Source organism: Salvelinus namaycush, chromosome 12 (genome assembly GCF_016432855.1).
Source record: "Salvelinus namaycush isolate Seneca chromosome 12, SaNama_1.0, whole genome shotgun sequence".
NCBI classification, from domain to species: Eukaryota; Metazoa; Chordata; class Actinopteri; order Salmoniformes; family Salmonidae; genus Salvelinus; species Salvelinus namaycush.
In genome coordinates this window covers 52,704,641-52,723,071 of record NC_052318.1, presented here as the reverse complement: position 1 = coordinate 52,723,071, position 18,431 = coordinate 52,704,641, and the positions used below count along the sequence as shown (strand labels likewise).

The following is an 18,431-nucleotide window of genomic DNA, read 5'->3' as shown; positions in this document are numbered from 1 at the left end:
TTCAGTTTGTCCGTGATGTGTACATGTCACAACTTCCGCCGAAGTCAGTCCCTCTCCTTGTTCAGGCGGCGTTCGGCGGTCCACGTCACCGGTCTTCTAGCCATCGCTGATCCACCTTTCATTTTCCATTTGTTTTGTCTTGTTTTCCCACACACCTGATTTACATTCCCTCATTACCTGTCGTGTATTTAACCCTCTGTTCCCCCCCATGTCTGTGTGTGAATTTGTTTATAGTCAGGTTGGCACGCTTCCGGCTGGTTTGCACCGCGTTATATTTTACACCCGTGCTTTGTGACAGCCTGTACTTTGTATTTTGTACTGTACTTTGTATTTTGTGCTGCCTCACTTGTTCTGAGAGCATTTGTTTTTGTGACGTGGTTGCGTTCTTTTCATATATTGACTCAGTAAAGTGCTTAGTCCAGTCATCTCTGCTCTTCTGCACCTGACTTCCATGCACCAGCTACACCCACACCTTGACAGTACACCGAGGAACTTAAAACTTTCCACCTTCTCCACTACTGTCCCATCGATGTGGATATACAGTATATTGTCCTGCTAATAACAGGGTAAATAATATATCTGTGAGATTTTCCAAGGGACTTTTATATAATTCTAAATTAATAATAATAATAAAAAATAAAAATATTTTGGAGATGATTTTGTTTTCAAATAAGGAAAGTTGAGCGAGGATAAAGGCCATTCTTGAATATGGGGTGAGACCGGCACGAGTATGGAACCAGCATCTGTAGCAACACACATCTGTAGCGACACAGCTGTAGCTGTAGCAACACAGTGTCTTAGACCGGTGCGCCACTCAGGCGCTGTACAATGTGACTGGTCAAGAGTGGGCTACAGTACTACAGTAAAAGCAAAATAATCCTAACAAAATAAAATAATAAAAACCTTAGTGTAACAACAGTTTTAGTAAGTAATACTGAAGTTGTGCACAAGGTAGGTTTATGTCGCCTATTCATTGTCAGTTAGAGACACAGTAGCACCTGAAAGCATAATCAGTGCTCTAACTCCCCCTTGTGCTGGTCTGGAGCAAAGAAGTGGTGACGCAGGGTAACGTACTAAACCACAAATTACCTCTAAGTCCCGCAGCATAATCGCAAACCTTTTAGTGGAGCAACCACTGTAGTTAGCGAACCAAGCTAAAAAACCCTCAGAGACACCAATACTCCTTATCCAGCCAACAAGAATGGAATGGTCTATCAAAAGCTTTGGCCAAGTCAATAAAAATAGCAGCACAACATTGCATAGATTCAAGGGCAATGGTGACATCATTGAGGACCTTTAAGGTTGCAATGACACATCCATAACCTGAGCAGAAACCAGATTGCATACCAGAGAGAATAATATATACATCAAGAAAGCCAGTCAGTAAACAAGGCAAAATAGAAATAGGCCTATAACAGTTAGGATCAGCTTGATCTCGCCCTTTAAATATAGGACGCACCGTGGCTGCCTTCCAAGCAATGGAGAGGAGAGTGAGGATAAAAAGGTCAGAGACAGGCTTGGCAATGATAGGGGCAGAACCTTAAGGAAGAAAAGGTCTAAACCATCTGACCCAGATGTTTTTTTGGGGTCAAGTTTAAGGAGCTCCTTTAGCACCTCGTATTCAGTGACCGCCTGCAGGGAGAAACTTTGTAGAGGAGCAGGGGAAAAAGAGGGAGGAGCATCGGGGCTAGACACATTAGAAGGGGTGGGAGATTAGGGAATGTTGGACGTGCAAGGAGCCATGGCTGAGTCAAATAGGAATCCTGGCTTAATGAAGTGGTGAAAAAAGAGCTCAGCCATGTGCTTCTCGTCAATAACAACCACATCATCAACATTAAGGGACATGGGCATCTGTGAGGAGGAGGGTTTATTCTCCAGGTCTTTGACCGTTTTCCAGAACTTCTTGGGGTTAGACCCACAGAGAGAGAACTGCTCCTTAAAGTAACTAACTTTGGCTTTCCGGATAGCCTGAGTGCACTTATTTCTCATCAGCCTGAGTATGCGCGTGCCGAGCCTTTCGCCAAATTAAATTATTGAGGTGGAGTAACTCTGCAAGATCACGGTCGAACCAGGGGCTGACCCTGTTTTTATTTCTCATTTTATTTATGGGGGTGTGTTTGTTAGCAATACCACTGAAAATATCATAAAAGAAGGTGCAAGTGTCTTCAACAAAAGGGATTAAGCTGATTCTATACCAATTTAAAGAGGCCAGGTCATGAAGGAACGCTTGCTCATTAAAGCTTTTTTGCAAGCGTCTATGACAAATCAGGACAGGTCGTTTCACTGAGCAGCCATTACAAACGCAGGCTGTAACAGTGATCAATAAAGTCATTCCAGAAAAGACCAGACTGATACCTATCAGGATTATTTGTGAGGATAACATCGAGGAGAGTAGCCTTTTCTGGGTGTTTGGAGTCATACCTTGTGGGATTGGTAATAATTTGAGAAAGATTTAGGGAGTCCCATTGCTTTAGGACTTGGTCAGGTGGTTTAAGCATGTCCCAGTTTGGGTCACCTAGGAGGACAAATTCAGACTTAGTGTAAGGGGCCAGGAGAGAGTTTAGGGCAGGTAGGGTACAGGCTGGTTGCTGTTGGAGGATGAGCAACAGTCAACAAAGAGCTATTTGAATGTGTAATGCTTAAAACCAGCACATCAAATTGTTTGGGGACACAACCGAGCACTGAAGGTGATCCTTGGTAAAGATTGCCACTTCACCACCTTTGAAAGATCTGTCTTGTCGAAAAAGGTTATAAACAGAAAGGTTAACATCAGTACTCAAAACACTTCCTTAACCACATCTCAGTAATGACCAACACATCTGGATTGGAACTGTGAACCCACACTTTCAATTGATCAATTTTAGGTACTAAGCTTCTAGTGTTAACGTGCCGAAAACCCAGGCTTTTACGAGAGCAGAAATCAGTGAAGCAGATATCTGTCACGATCGTCGTACAGAGCGGACCAAGGCGCAGCGTGAGTTGAGTTCCACATAATTTGAATTCACAGTGAAACAACAAAACATCCAACGACTGTGAAGTACAGCGCGCTCATAGGCACTAACTAAAACAATATCCCACAAAGCAGGTGGGAGAAAGGGCTTCTTAAATATGATCCCCAATTAGAGGCAACGATTACCAGCTGCCTCTATTTGGGAACCATACAACTCACCAACATAGAAATAGAATGACTAGAACACCCCCCTAGTCACGCTCTGACCTCAACACCATAGAGAACCAAGGGCTCTCTATGGTCAGAGCGTGACAATATCAGAACACAATTCGGGTCAGAATTGGGGCTAGCAACAGTAGATGTGCCAGGGTGTACATGCACATTTCTAGATATCATCAGCAGTAATACAATAAAGGCACGGCAGAGGACAGGGAGAGCTCTGCAGTGCTGATTTATGACATTTGAATGTGCACTAGATGGCAACAAGATCATATTGTACAGAAATTTCATCAGGTAACATGAATACCAAGCTGGCGAGAGATGGTTAGAATAGGATGGGAAGCCAAAAGTCCGTGTAACAAATAGTCAGAGCCCCGAGTGTGGGAAAAAACATAGTCTATCCCACCGTTGGGTAAACAAGCACGTTCATAGTCAACAAAGCATGCAGGAGTCATGAGGCAAATAGCAAAATAGGAAAATGCACAAGAAAAAAAATAACGACTTGGGGCTAGCCATTGCAAGTTGAGTCAACAGTGCGTTTGTGCTTGAGGCCGAATGAAAGCTCGGGAGAGAGGGTGGAGTGTGGTGGGGGTACCTGTACCAGACAGGGGGAGACAGGCCAGAGCAGACGGTGAACAGATCACCAGGTGGAATCCAAGCAGCAGTGCAGCAGGTAATGGGAGTAGGAGTCACACCCACTTGGGAGAAGCTTTTATATCTGGAGGCAGATTTCTTGAAGAAAATGCCACTGAATGGTCTTTGAACAGTGGGAGGGTGCTTCAGAGGCCTTCGGATTTGGGTGTGGAAGGCTGTGAGAGACTCCTGGCATTTGTTGGGCTCAAAGGCTTCGACACCTCTCTCTTCACACCTCAGTGCTAATTGAAGTTGTATCTCGTCTGTCACAGGTTGGATGGTGTCCTCAGGTTTCTGCTGTTTGTTAGTTTGGATGAAAGAATCCTTGGTAGTATGAATCCTTTAAGGTAATTTTGTCCAAAAATGTGGTTTTAGGTTTGGGAGTTTTGAAACTGGACTGAAGGTTAAGCTGTGGGGGGTAGCATCCTGTATATGTCCCTCCCCGAAAAATCCAAGTTTACCTAACTCCAAATCTATCTTCTTATAAAAAAATGTGAGAGCTCACATGCATCTGTGTGTCTTTCTCTCTCTCTCACTCTCCTCCGTTGTTTTATGACTCTAAAACCTAATTAAAATAAACAAAAAAGTGTATATCCTATCTTGATCTATCAGGGAGATGGAGTTGACCATTTATGGTCATTTCAATATTGTTTGTTTAAATCTATCAAAAAAAGATAACTTTACAGACTATGAGGTTGTGTTGCACTACACATGTAATGAGGACATGAATAAGGGGTCCTGCTCATGAATAATGTAGCTCCCTGCTCATTCCTGATTAATTTATGATTGTAGACAAATCTTACTGAGTTGACCAAATCTCTGGACACATTTTCAGGAATCACAGTTTTTAAAACAGCAAAAACATTTTGGGGAGCGCTTGAAATTGGGATCCTTTGCTCCAGACATGGGCATTTCTGGGCATGGAGCCGACATGGAAATGAATAATATTGAAAATATGTAGAAAATGCCAAAAGCAAATCTTTCCCCTTCATAAAATTCCCCTGAAGGTAAGCTCAAATAACAAAATATCTTTTTCACCTATAAAAATAAAATTTTCAGACTTTCAGGAATACTTCTATTGGAAGTATTTTTAAGTATTTTAAAATAATTTACTATACTCTTTAAAAGCACAACAAAGTTCAAATGAGAATACAATGTCAGATGTTTTTTATCCTGATGAGGATAGAGGGCGCTATTTACACTTTGGGGGAAAAACGTGCCCAATTTAAACGGCCTCGTACTCTATTCTTGCTCGTACAATATGCATATTATTATTACTATTGGATAGAAAACACTCTCTAGTTTCTAAAACCGTTTGAATTTTGTCTGTGAGTAAAACAGAACTCATTTGGCAGCACACTTTCTGACCAGGAAGTGGAAAGTCTGAAAATTATGCTCTGTTCAAGGGCCTGCCTATAAATGGGCATGACACGTATGAGTATACATGCACGTCATACACCTTCCCCAGGATGTCAAGATGCAGTGAGAGAAGAAATGGAGTGATTATCTTGGTCTGAGATGGAATACGTCCTCTTGGAATGACGTGTCACCCATTTTATGTTTTCAGGAAGGCGCGAAGTTGGTCCTGGATTTGCCATCGGAATAGCTGTCGTTATAGGCGATTACTATCTCCGGCTTTGATTTTATTTGATACATGTGACCATATCATCGTAAAATATGTTTTTTCAATATAGTTTTATTAGATTTTTTAAATTTATTCGGGACGTTAGGCGTGTTGCGTTGTGTGCCTTTGTTCAGAAAGGAGAGCTTCGAGCCACTTGGCCAGTGTGCTGGCTAATTCAAGAGGGAAAAACGATGTTCTAAATCCAAACAACGACTGTTCTGGACAAAGGACCCCTTGTCCAACATTCTGATGGAAGATCACCAAAAGTAAGAAACATTTTATGATGCTATTTCATATATCTGTCGAACTGTATACTAGTAGTTTTGCGCCCCGGTTTTGGCCTTTCTCTCGCTATAACATAAGCCTTATGTCGTAATGAAGATATTTTTAGAATTCTAACACTGCGATTGCATTAAGAACTAATGGATCTATCATTTCCTATACAACATGTATTTTTTTGTAATGTTTATGAATAGCTATTTGGTCAGAATAGGTGAGAGTCTAATAGAAATATCCGCACATTCTGGGAAAAGGAAGCTACGTTAGCATAATGGATAACCACTGATTTCAGCTCTAAATATGCACATTTTCGAACAATACATAAGTGTATGTATAACCTGATGTTATAGGACTGTCATCTGAGGAAGGTTTATGAAGGTTAGTGAAAATTGATATCTTTTGCTGGTTTATTCGCTAACGCTAACGTGCCTATTGCTATCGCTAACGTGCCTTGATGAATGAATGCGGTTGTGTGTAGGCTATTGTAGTAAGCTAATATAATGCTATATTGTGTTTTCGCTGTAAAACACTTAAAAAATCTGAAATATTGGCTGGATTCACAAGATGCTTGTCTTTCATTTGCTGTACACGATGCATTTTTCAGAAATGTTTTATGATGAGTATTTAGGTATTCCACGTTGGTCTCTATAATTACTCTGGCTGCTTCGGTGCTATTTTTGACGGTAGCTGTGATGGTAGCTGCAATGTAAAACTGATTTATACCTCAAATATGCACATTTTTCGAACAAAACATAGATTTATTGTGTAACATGTTATAAGACTGTCATCTGATGAAGTTGTTTCTTGGTTAGTTTGGTTGGTTCTTGGTTAGTTAGGTTGGCTTTGTGCATGCTACCTGTGCTGTGAAAAATGTCTGTCCTTCTTTGTATTTGGTGGTGAGCTAACATAAATATACGTGCTGTTTTCGCTGTAAAACATTTAAAAAATCGGACATGTTGACTGGATTCACAAGATGTGTATCTTTCATTTGCTGTATTGGACTTGTTAATGTGTGAAAGTTAAATATTTCTAAAAAATATTTTTTGAATTTCGCGCTCTGCCTTTTCAGTGGAATGTGGGAGGAGTTCCGCTAGCGGAACGCCTGGGCGAGACAGGTTATTCATACAAAAGCGTGATGTTTTGTCACTGTGCTTCATCTAATAGCAAAACCAAATGAAATGGGATCCAGTTGAGAATACATTAAAAGTACATGGTGCAAGTGATCAATGCTGTTCGAGATCCTGCACAGATTATTACAGCAATTGTGAAAATCTCAACAGACCTGCGATCTTTGCATGTTATCTTGAACATGCACACGCTCCATGATTACATAAGAAGATATTTATAGTTACTATAGGCTACCCTCAATGTGGCCATGGATGTTACTCATTGTAAGGTTAAATAAATACTGTTATATTAGTTTGTAAGATTAACGTTTGGCTATTTACTGTATTACAAAAGAAAATAAATAAAAATTATGAATTGTGTTTGATTGTCAACTCAACCAAATATCAACATTTGAAAGAGATGTATATTTTGTACAGGTGACTTAGTATGGATTTAATTCCAGATTGTCTACAAATTAACAATCCACTCAACCAAGAATCATATCAAACTATATGTAAAGTGCCTTTAAGGTTTGATTTGATTCAAAAAAAATTCTTCTTATGGGCAGGTGGGACGGTTCCACCTGGCCAACATGCTGTGAAATTGCAGAGCGCGAAATTCAAATTACAGAAATATAAATATTTAACATTCATGAAAATATAAGTATTATACATCAAAATAAAGCTTAACTTCTTGTTAATCCAGCCGCCGTGTCAGATTTCAAAAAGGCTTTACGGTGAAATCACAACATGCGATTATCTCAGGACAGCGCCCCGCATACAAAACCATGAAAAACATTTTAAAACCAGACAGGTGCGACACGAAAGTCAGAAATAGCGATATAATAAATGCCTTACCTGTGAAGATCTTCTTCTGTCGGCACTCCAAAAGGTCCCAGTTACATCACAAATGTTCCTTTTGTTCGATAAAGTCCTTCTTCATATCCATAAACACTCAGTTTAGCTGGCACGCTTCATTCATTCAGTTTCCCTCCTTCAAAATGCATACAAAATGAATCCCAAAAGTTAACAATAAACTTATCCAAACAAGTCAAACAACGTTTATAATCAAACCTCAGGTACCCTAATATGTAAATAAACGATACAATTTAAGACGGAGAATAGTATGTTCATTACCGGCGATAAATAACAAAGAACGCGCTTTCCTCCACGTGCATGGAAACCCTACAGCCAAAATGGGAGCCACTTAGAAAAACTACAACTTCTAGCAAATTTTTCCAAAAACCAGCCTAAAACTCTTTCTAAAGACTTGACATCTAGTGGAAGCCCTAGGAACTGCAATCTGGGAGGACTTTGCCTCGTAATAAACATGAAAGCCATTGGAAAAAGTGGTAGGCTGAATTTTTGTTATTTTATGGTTTTGCCTCGGGGTTTTGCCTGCCATATCAGTTCTGTTATACTCACAGACACTATTTTAACAGTTTTAGAAACTTTAAAGTGTTTTCTATCTATGCATATCCTAGCTTCTGGGCCTGAGTAACAGGCAGTTTACTTTGGCCACACTTTTCATCCGGACATGAAAATACTGCCCCCTACCCAAGAGAGGTTAACTTTGATTTTTGGTTGAGATGGAGAAGTGTGTCCAACATATTAATAATGAACTTGAAGATTACATTTGAAATAAACCAAAGCTTGAAACCCTAGGCCTATATGTAAACCCAGCAACAAAAAAAGAAACGTCCTTTCACTGTCAACTGCGTTTATTTTCAGCAAACTTAACATGTGTAAATATTTGTATGAACATAACAAGATTCAACAACTGAGACAGACAAAAACTGAACAAGTTCCACAGATGTGTGACTAACAGAAATTGAATAACGTGCCGCAGAACAAAGGGGGTGTCAAAATCAAAAGTAACAGTCAGTATCTGGTGTGGCCACCAGCTGCATTAAGAACTGCAGTGAATCTTCTCCTGCACCAGATTTTCCAGTTCTTGCTGTGAGATGTTACCCCTCTTCCACCAAGGCACCTGCAAGTTCCCGGACATTTTTGGGGGGAATGGCCCAAGCCCTCACGCTCCGATCCAACAGGTCACAGACGTGCTCAATGGGATTGAGATCCGAGCTCTTCGCTGGCCATGGCAGAACACTGACATTCCTGTCTTACAGGAAATCACGCACAGAACTAGCAGTATGGCTGGTGGCATTGTCATGCTGGATGTCAGGATGAGCCTGCAGGAAGGGTACCACATGAGGGAGGAGGATGTCTTCCCTGTAACGCACAGTGTTGAGATTGCCTGCAATGACAACAAGCTCAGTCCGATGATGCTGTGACACACCGCCCCAGACCATGACAGACCCTCCACCTCCAAATCGATCCCGCTCCAGAGTACAGGCCTCGGTGTAACGCTCATTCTTTCGACGATAAACGCGAATCCGACCATCACCCCTGGTGAGACAAAACCGTGAAGAGCACTTTTTTCCAGTCGTGCCTGGTCCAGCGACAGTGAGTTTGTGCCCATAGGCGACGTTATTGCCGGTGATGTCTGGTGAGGACATGCCTTACAACAAGCCTACAAGCCCTCAGTCCAGCCTCTCTCAGCTTATTGCGGACAGTCTGAGCACTGATGGAGGGATTGTGCGTTCCTGGTGTAACTCGGGCAGTTGTTTTTGCCATCCTGTGCCTGTCCTGCAGGTGTGATGTTCGGATGTACCGATCCTGTGCAGGTGTTGTTATACATGTTGTTATACAAAATGAAATATTACATTTACATAAGTATTCAGAACCTTTACTCAGACCCTTTGGCAGTGATTAGAGCATCGAGTCTTCTTGGGTATGACGCTACAAGCTTGGCACACCTGTATTTGGAGAGCTTCTTACATTCCTCAGTGCAGATCCTCTCAAGCTCTGTCAGGTTGGATGGGGAGCGTTGCTGCACAGCTATTTTCAGGTATTTTCAGAGCTGTTAGATCAGATTCAAGTCCTGTTGGAAGGTGAACCTTCGCTCCAGTTTCGATCCTGACTAGACTCTCAGTCCCTGCCGCTGAGAAACATCCCCACAGCATGATGCTGCTGTCACCACCATGCTTCACCGTAGGGATGGTGCCAGGTTTCCTCCAGACGTGACGGTTGGCATTCAGGCTAAAGAGTTCAATCTTGGTTTCATCACACCGGAGAATCTTGTTTCTCATGGTCTGAGAGTCTTTAGGTGCCTTTTGGCAAACTCCAAACGGGTTGTCTTGTGCAGTTTTACTGAGGACTGGCTTCCGTCTGTCCCCTCTACCATAAAGGCCTGATTGGTGGAGTGCTGCAGAGATGGTTGTCCTTCTGGAAGGTTGATCTCCTCAGAGGAACTCTAGAGCTCTTTCAGAGTGACCATCGGGTTCCTGATCACCTGTCTTACCAAGGCCATTCTCCCCACGATTGCTCAGTTTGGCCAGGTGGCCAGCTCTAGAAAGAGTATTTTTCCATTTAAGAATGATGGAGGCCACTGTGTTCTTTGGGACCTTCAATGCTGCAGATATTTTTTGGTACATGCACTATCAACTTTGGGACCTTAAATGGACAGGAGTGTGCCTGTGCAAATCCTGTCCAATCAAGTGGACTCCAATCAAGTTGTAGAAACATCTCAAGGATGATCAATGGAAACAGGAGGCACCTCTCAATTTCGAGTCTCACAGCAAAGGGTCTGAATACTTATGTAAATAAGGTATTTCTGTTTTGAAAAAACTGGTGAACCTTCGCTCCAGCTTTGTCATTATGGGGTATTGTTTGTAGATTGCTGATGATTTTTTATTTATTTAATCCATTTTAGAATAAGACTGTAACGCAACAAATTGTGGAAAAGGTCAAAGGGTCTGAATACTTCCCGAAATCACTGTGTGACTAATGTATGGTTACATTTAATAGGCTCTTTTAAACCAAAATGTTGGATTGACTTCAAAAGCAACAGTGAATATATTTAGTTATTAAGAGATTTCTCAACAATCATTCTCAGGATAGCACATTGGTAGTAGTCAGTGACAAATATCAGAGTTAAGCAGGGCTGTGCTTGATTAAAACCCTGGATTGCGAGACCAAATGAATAGCTGTAGATAGATCAACTCGTCAGTAGGAGGCTTGCATTTCGTTTAATTTGCTCAGTTTGTTCACAATGCCTGGAGAAGGAGGAGGAGGAGAAATGTACTATTTGTGTAATGTGGCTAGATGGTAGCTGTACCAAATTATTGTATATGTGTATAATTTGTCAAATGTTATTTGGTTTTGAGTTACAAAAAAAATTTCGTAGTGTCTTGTAAGCCCATGTGTGCTGGGCACCGGTAGATTTTCAGAGACTTATTTAAATCATATCAATCAATCATATTCAACTACTTGTATTTTCAAAAAAAATGATGTCAAAATGTATTTGAAAAAAATTGAAATACCCTAAATAGTATTTGAACCCAGAACTGCACTGTTCACACTCAACAAATACACGATACATACATTGCACATTGCCCATGTCATACACATCATACACATCTTGCACCACCACATACATAATGCATACAGTATATTGCATTCTGCCGTTACACATTTTGTCGGTGGCACACTGACACAACCTTGAAACTGAATAGCACAGTCAATGGAATTGCACAAGAGTACAGCTGACAACAATAACATGATGATATTGTAATGGATGTGTTGGGTCCTTGGACTCTCTGTGGTGACCATGGTACTAAGGTAATGTGTGTGTGTGTGTGTGTGTGTGTGTGTGTGTGTGTGTGTGTGTGTGTGTGTGTGTGTGTGTGTGTGTGTTAACCCAAACCCAAGGCTACATGGTAGACCATGGGATAAAGGAAAGCCCAGTTCCAAGCTGAATTCCTGACCTTAGGCCAACCAGCTAGCTACTACTATGATCACCTAATAACCTTTCACACCGTTTCCTTTCTACTGCAACTCTCCTGGTTTGTTGTAAAAGGTTATCTGTTCTAAACCAATGTGTTGGAATGGAAAGTTTTCAGCCAGGAAGGTTAAATAATCTCCATGAGTTTGTATTTCTCCCTAAGGCCCATAAAGTGTGTCATAAAAGACAAGAGCATGGATGACTGTTCATTTTTATGATCAAAGGTTACAGCTATTTGCGTGAATGAAGCCTTACAATCCTTAAAGAGGTAAAGGAGTTATTTCTCTGTTTCTCTGCTATTTCTCTGTTCTGTGTGTGTGTGTTAAAGATTATGTGCATGTATGTTTAAGAGAGAGAATTAATATAGAGAAACAGTAGTAGTTCTATACATTTTCTAATTCAGTCAGCATAGCAATCCCAGAACCCACAAGTGAAAATCAATCCCTTTCTGGCCTAATGGAGAGCTAGGCAGTTGCTATTGCTATTCAACTTGTAATGAAACTGGCCAAATTCTGTTTCAAGTTTGTATTCTAACCTCCCCATTCCCTCTCTCTCTCATTTACATTTACATTTAAGTCATTTAGCAGACGCTCTTATCCAGAGCGACTTACAAGTACATACATTCATACTTTTTTGTTGTACTCTCTCCATTTATCTCTGTGTACAGCAGGCTAAGTGTGGCTATGCTATCATCCTGATGGCACTGTACTGGTGTACAGAGTGTATGCCCCTGGCTGTGACTGCCCTACTGCCTGTTATCCTCTTCCCTATGATGGGCATCATGGAGTCTGGAGCAGTACGCAAACATTACACAAACAAAACAAAACAAATGACTGAAACCTGATGTCTACACTTTAGTCAGCGGGCTGACTAGGTCTTGACCTGTGTGTGTGTGTGTGTGTGTGTGCGTGTGTGTTACCTTTTCCAGGTGTGTGTCCAGTACCTAAAGGACTCTAACATGCTGTTCATTGGTGGTCTGTTGGTGGCCATCGCTGTTGAGAACTGGAATCTTCACAAACGCATCGCCCTCCGAGTACTACTAGTGGTGGGGGTACGACCGGCACTGTAAGTACACGAAGTTAGCTAGTAGCCACTGTAATACAGTAGCATTTACAGTCAGTATACTGTACAGTCAGAGTTAGCTACCGTTCTACAAAATATAGTCAGAGCAAGCAACATTAGCTACAAAATATAGTCAGAGCAAGCAACATTAGCCACAAAATACAGTCAGAGTTAGCAACATTAGCTACTGTTCTACAAAATACAGTCAGTGTTAGCAACATTAGCTACTGTTCTACAAAATACAGTCAGTGTTAGCAACATTAGCTACTGTTCTACAAAATACAGTCAGTGTTAGCAACATTAGCTACTGTTCTACAAAATACAGTCAGTGTTAGCAATATTAGCTACTGTTCTTCAAAATACAGTCAGATTTAGCAACGATAGCTACCGCTCTACAAAATACAAATCAGAGTAAGCAACATTAGCTACCGCTCTACAAAATACAGTCAGAGTTAGCAATATTAGCTACCATTCTACAAAATACAGTCAGAGAGCAATATTAGCTACTGTTCTACAAAATACAGTCAGAGTTAGCAATATTAGCTACCATTCTACAAAATACAGTCAGATTTAGACATATTAGGTATTGTACCGTAAAATGCAGTCAGAGTTAGCAACATTAGCTTTTGTCCTACAAAATACAGTCCGAGTTAGCAACATTTGCTACTGTATCACATAAAACAATAAGAACAATGTTAAAAGTAGGCCTACCTTAGTTATAAAAAAACAATACAGATAGATATTACATGCAATACAAAAGTAATGTTTGAATGCAATCACCATCCCCATCTCACTCTCTCCAGGCTGATGTCGGGGTTCATGGGTGTGACAGCCTTCCTTTCCATGTGGATCAGTAACACAGCCACCACAGCCATGATGGTGCCCATCGCCCAGGCTGTGCTAGGACAGCTGTGTGCCACAGAGGCCAGGCAGGATGAGCGGGAGCTGCAGGTTGAAGGGAAAGACAACCAGGCCTTCGAACTGGACACGAAAGCACCCCAAAGAGAAGAGATCAACACCAAACAGGACCTCGTCAAGATTCAGCAGGATCATATGTGTATGTCCTTTCCTGAATGTAATCTGTTTAAGGGGATTTTTATATTTCTTTCTTTAAAAACTTAAAAGTGATGTTATAAAGACCAACCCATTATTGCCTGATATGGTTCCTAGAACCATTTTCAATATGTTTTAAATACGTTTTAATAAGTTGTAAAGAGTACTCTGAATACAGTGTTAATGATTCTTCTGAGACAGGTGTGTGTGAATGAATGGAGAACAGGGACAGACAGGAACACGTCTCGTTTAACGTGTTCCTGTCTCAAACCTAGCCCTTTTTCCCCCTAACCCGCTAACCACATTCCTCTTTCTCTCTCTACCCCTCCTGTCCCTCTCTGTCCTTCCTCATCTTCCCTCCCTCCAGACAAGGATGAGGAGAGGGATGCGGACTCACCTCTGGAGAGGAGAAGAAAAGAGAGAGAGTTGAAGTACCAGCTCTTGACTAAAGGGATGAGTCTGAGTGTGTGCTACTCTGCCAGTATCGGAGGCACAGCCACCCTCACTGGCACCACACCCAACCTCATCCTCAAGGGACAGGTGGACGAGTAAGTTACACACACACAGGCACACACATACAGTGCATTCAGAAAGTATTCAGACCCCTTCTCAAATCAAATCAAATTGTATTTGTCACATACACATGGTTAGCAGATGTGAATGCGAGTGTAGTGAAATGCTTGTGCTTCTAGTTCCGACCATGCAGTAATAACCAACAAGTAATCTAACAATTTCACAACAACTACCTTATACACACAACTGTAAAATAAGAATATGTACATAAAGATATATGAATGAGCGATGGCCGAACTGCATAGGCAAGATTCAGTAGATGGTATAGAGATGGTATATACATATGAGATGAGTAACGTAGGGTATGTAAACATTATATAAAGTGGCATTGTTTAAAGTGGCTAGTGATACATTTATTACATACATTTTTCATTATAAAAGTGGCTAGAGATGAGTCAGTATGTTGGCAGCGGCAACTCAATGTTAGTGATGGCTGTTTAACAGTCTGATGCCTTGAGATAGTGGCTCGGGTGGCAGTGGCTCGGGTGGTCGTTGTCCTTGATGATCTTTTTGGCATTCCTGTGACATCGGGTGGTGTCGGTGTCCTGGAGGGCAGGTAGTTTGCCCCCGGTGATGCGTTGTACAGACCTCACTATCCTCTGGAGAGCCTTACGGTTGTGGGTGTAGCAATTGCCGTACCAGGCGGTGATACAGCCCGACAGGATGCTCTCGATTGTGCATCTGTAAAAGTTTGTGAGTGTTTTTGGTGACAAGCCGAATTTCTTCAGCCTCTTGAGGTTGAAGAGGCACTGCTGCGCCTTCTTCACCACGCTGTCTGTGTCGGTGGACCATTTCAGTCTGTCCGTGATGTGTACGCCGATGAACTTAAAACATTCCACCTTCTCCACTACTGTCCCGTCAATGTGGATAGGGGGGTGCTCCCTCTGCTGTTTCCTGAAGTCCACGATCATCTCCTTTGTTTTGTTGACGTTGAGTGTCAGGTTATTTTCCTGATACCACTCTCCGAGGACCCTCACCTCCTCCCTGTAGGCCGTCTCGTCGTTGTTGGTAATCAAGCCTACCACTGTATTGTCATCTGCAAACTTGATGATTGAGTTGGAGGCGTGCATGGCCACGCAGTCATGGGTGAACAGGGAGTACAGGAGAGGGCTGAGAACGCACCCTTGTGCGGCCGCAGTGTTGAGGATCAGCGGGGTGGAGATGTTGTTTCCTACCCTCACCACCTGGGGGAGGCCCGTCAGGATGTACAGGACCCAGTTGCACAGGGCGGGGTCGAGACCCAGGGTCTCGGGCTTAATGACGAGTTTGGAGGGTACTATGGTGTTAATGACCTCTTAAGGATCATACTCTTTTTTAAAATTTTCATCAAAAATAACATTCCCAAATCTAACTGCCTGAATCTCAGGACCTGAAGCAAGGATATGCATATTCTTGATACCATTTGAAAGGAAACACTTTAAAGTTTGTGGAAATGTGAAATTAAATTAAAGTAGGAGAATATAACACATTACATCTGGTAAAAGATACTACAAAGAAAAAACATGCATTTATAAAAATATAAAAAAATCCATCATCTTTGAAATTTAAGAGAAAGGCCATAATGTACCATTCCAGGTTAGGCACAGTTTTGATTTTGGCCACTAGATGGCTGTGTATGTGCAAAGTTTTAGACTGTTCAATGAACCATTGCATTTCTGTTCAAAATGTTGTATCAAGAATGCCCAAATGTACCTAATTGGTTAATTAATACATTTTCAAGTTCATAACTGTGCACTCTCCTCAAACAATGCCATGGTATTATGTCACTGTAATAGCTACTGTAAACTGGACTGTGCAGTTAGATTAATGAGAATGTAAGCTTTCTGTCCATATCAAGCTGCCAGTTGAGGACTTGTGAAGCATCTGTTTCTCAAACTAGACTCTAATGTACTTGTCCTCTTGCTCAGTTGTGCACCAGGGCCTCCCACACCTCTTTCTATTCTGGTTAGAGCCATTTTGCGCTGTTCTGTGAAGGGAGTAGTACACAGCGTTGTACGAGATCTTCACTTTCTCGGCAATTTCTTGCATGGAATAGCATTCATTTCTCAGAACAAGAATAGACTGACGAGTTTCAGAAGAAAGTCTTTGTTTCTGGCCGTTTTGAGCTTGTAATCGAACACACAAATGCTGATGCCTCACATACTCAATTGGTCTAAAGAAGGACAGTTTTATTGCTTCCTTAATCAGAACCACAGTTTTCAGCTGTGCTAACATAATCGCAAAAGGGTTTTCTAATGATCAATTAGCCTTTTAAAACGATAAACTTGGATTAGTTAACACAACGTGCCATTGGAACACAGGAGTGATGGTTGCTGATAATGGGCCTCTGTACGCCTATGTAGATATTCCATAAAATGTCCAGCTACAATAGTCATTTACAACATTAACAATTTCTACACTGTATTTCTGATCAATTTGATGTTATTTTAAAAGACAAAAAAATTTGCTTTTCTTTCAAAACAAGGACATTTCTAAGTGACCCCAAACTTTTGAACGGTAGTGTATATGTAGTAGAAAAGCTGTAAAAAACAAACAAGGTATGTGTCCTCAGATGAGGCGTGGTGGTGTAATGGGTCCATTTTTTAAATAAAAGAATGATGGAGACAACTGTGTTCTCGGGGACCTTCAATACTACGGAAATTTTTTGGTACCCTTCCCGAGATCTGTGCCTCGACACAGTCCTGTCTCGGAGCTCTACGGACAATTCCTTTGACCTCAAGACTTGGTTTTTGGGTCTGAATACTTATGTAAATAAGATATTTCTGTTTAAAAAAAACTGTTTTCGCTTTGTCATTATGGGGTATTGTGTGTAGATTGATGAGGAAAACATTTAATTTCATAAATTTTAGAATAAGTCTGTAACGTAACAACGTGTGGGAAAACAGGAAGCGCCCGTGCTCAGGTATGTTCCATGCTGGGTCCGACCAATCGGATTCCACGCTTCAAGATTGCTTTGATCACGTGGACTGGGATATGTTCCGCATAGCATCAGACAATAACATTGATGAATACGCTGATTTGGTCAGCGAGTTTACTAGCAAGTGCATCGGTGATGTTGTACCCACAGCGTCTATTAAAACCTTCCAACCAGAAACCATGGATTGATGGCAGCATTCGCGCAAAACTGAAAGCGCGAACCACTGCTTTTAAATCAGGGCAAGGTGACCGGAAACATGACCGTATACAAACAGTGTAGCTATTCCCTCCGCAAGGCAATCAAACAAGCTAAGCGTCAGTATAGAGACAAAGTAGAGTCGCAATTCAACGGCTCAGACACGAGAGGTATGTGGCAGGGTCTACAGTCAATCACGGACTACAAAAGTAAAACCAGCCCCGTCGCGGACCACGATGTCTTGCTCCCAGACAAACTAAACAACTTCTTTGCTCGCTTTGAGGACAATACAGTGCCCCTGACACGGCCTGCTACCAAAACCCTCGGGCTCTCCTTCACTGCAGCTAACGTGAGTAAAACATTTAAACGTGTTAACCCTCGCAAGGCTGCCGGCCCAGACGGCATCCCCAGCCTCGTCCTCAGAGCATGTGCAGACCAGCTGGTTGGTGTGTTTACGGACATATTCAATCAATCCTTATCCCAGTCTGCTGTTCCCACATGCTTCAAGAGGGCCACCATTGTTCCTGTTCCCAAGATAGCTAAAGTAACTGAGGTAAATGACTATCGCCCCGTAGCAATCACTTCCGTCATCATGAAGTGCTTTGAGAGACTAGTCAAGGACCATATCACCTCCACCCTACCTGACACTCTAGACCCACTCCAATTTGCTTACCACCCCAATAGGTCCACAGACGACGCAATCGCAAACACACTGCACACTGCCCTAACCCATCTGGACAAGAGGAATACCTACGTAAGAAGGCTGTTCATCGACTACAGCTCAGCATTTAATGAAAGCCTGCTCCAGAGCGCTCAGGACCTCAGACTGGGGCTTCCAACAGGTCAACAACCCTAAGCACACAGCCAAGACAATGCAGGAGTGGCTTCAGGACAAGTCTCTGAATGTCCTTGAGTGGCACAGCCAGAGCCCAGACTTGAACCCGATCGTACATCTTTCTAAAAATAGCTGTCCA

General features: G+C 41.9%; 1 protein-coding gene across 3 annotated transcripts in view; it reads left to right on the top strand.

Annotated features, from left to right (window-relative positions):
- The window catches only part of slc13a2 (solute carrier family 13 member 2), a 57,397-nt gene that overhangs the window by 9,662 nt on the left and 29,304 nt on the right, over positions 1 to 18,431 (top strand). Inside the window, exons 2-5 of one of the 3 annotated variants that reach the window (XM_039006037.1) lie at positions 12,328 to 12,453; positions 12,586 to 12,722; positions 13,523 to 13,776; positions 14,140 to 14,320. In XM_039006037.1, the coding sequence (XP_038861965.1) occupies positions 12,328 to 12,453; positions 12,586 to 12,722; positions 13,523 to 13,776; positions 14,140 to 14,320 (698 nt within the window). Of the gene's footprint in view, positions 1 to 12,324; positions 12,454 to 12,585; positions 12,723 to 13,522; positions 13,777 to 14,139; positions 14,321 to 18,431 lie in introns of all 3 variants that reach the window. The other 2 variants (XM_039006036.1, XM_039006038.1) reach the window with 2 other exon arrangements.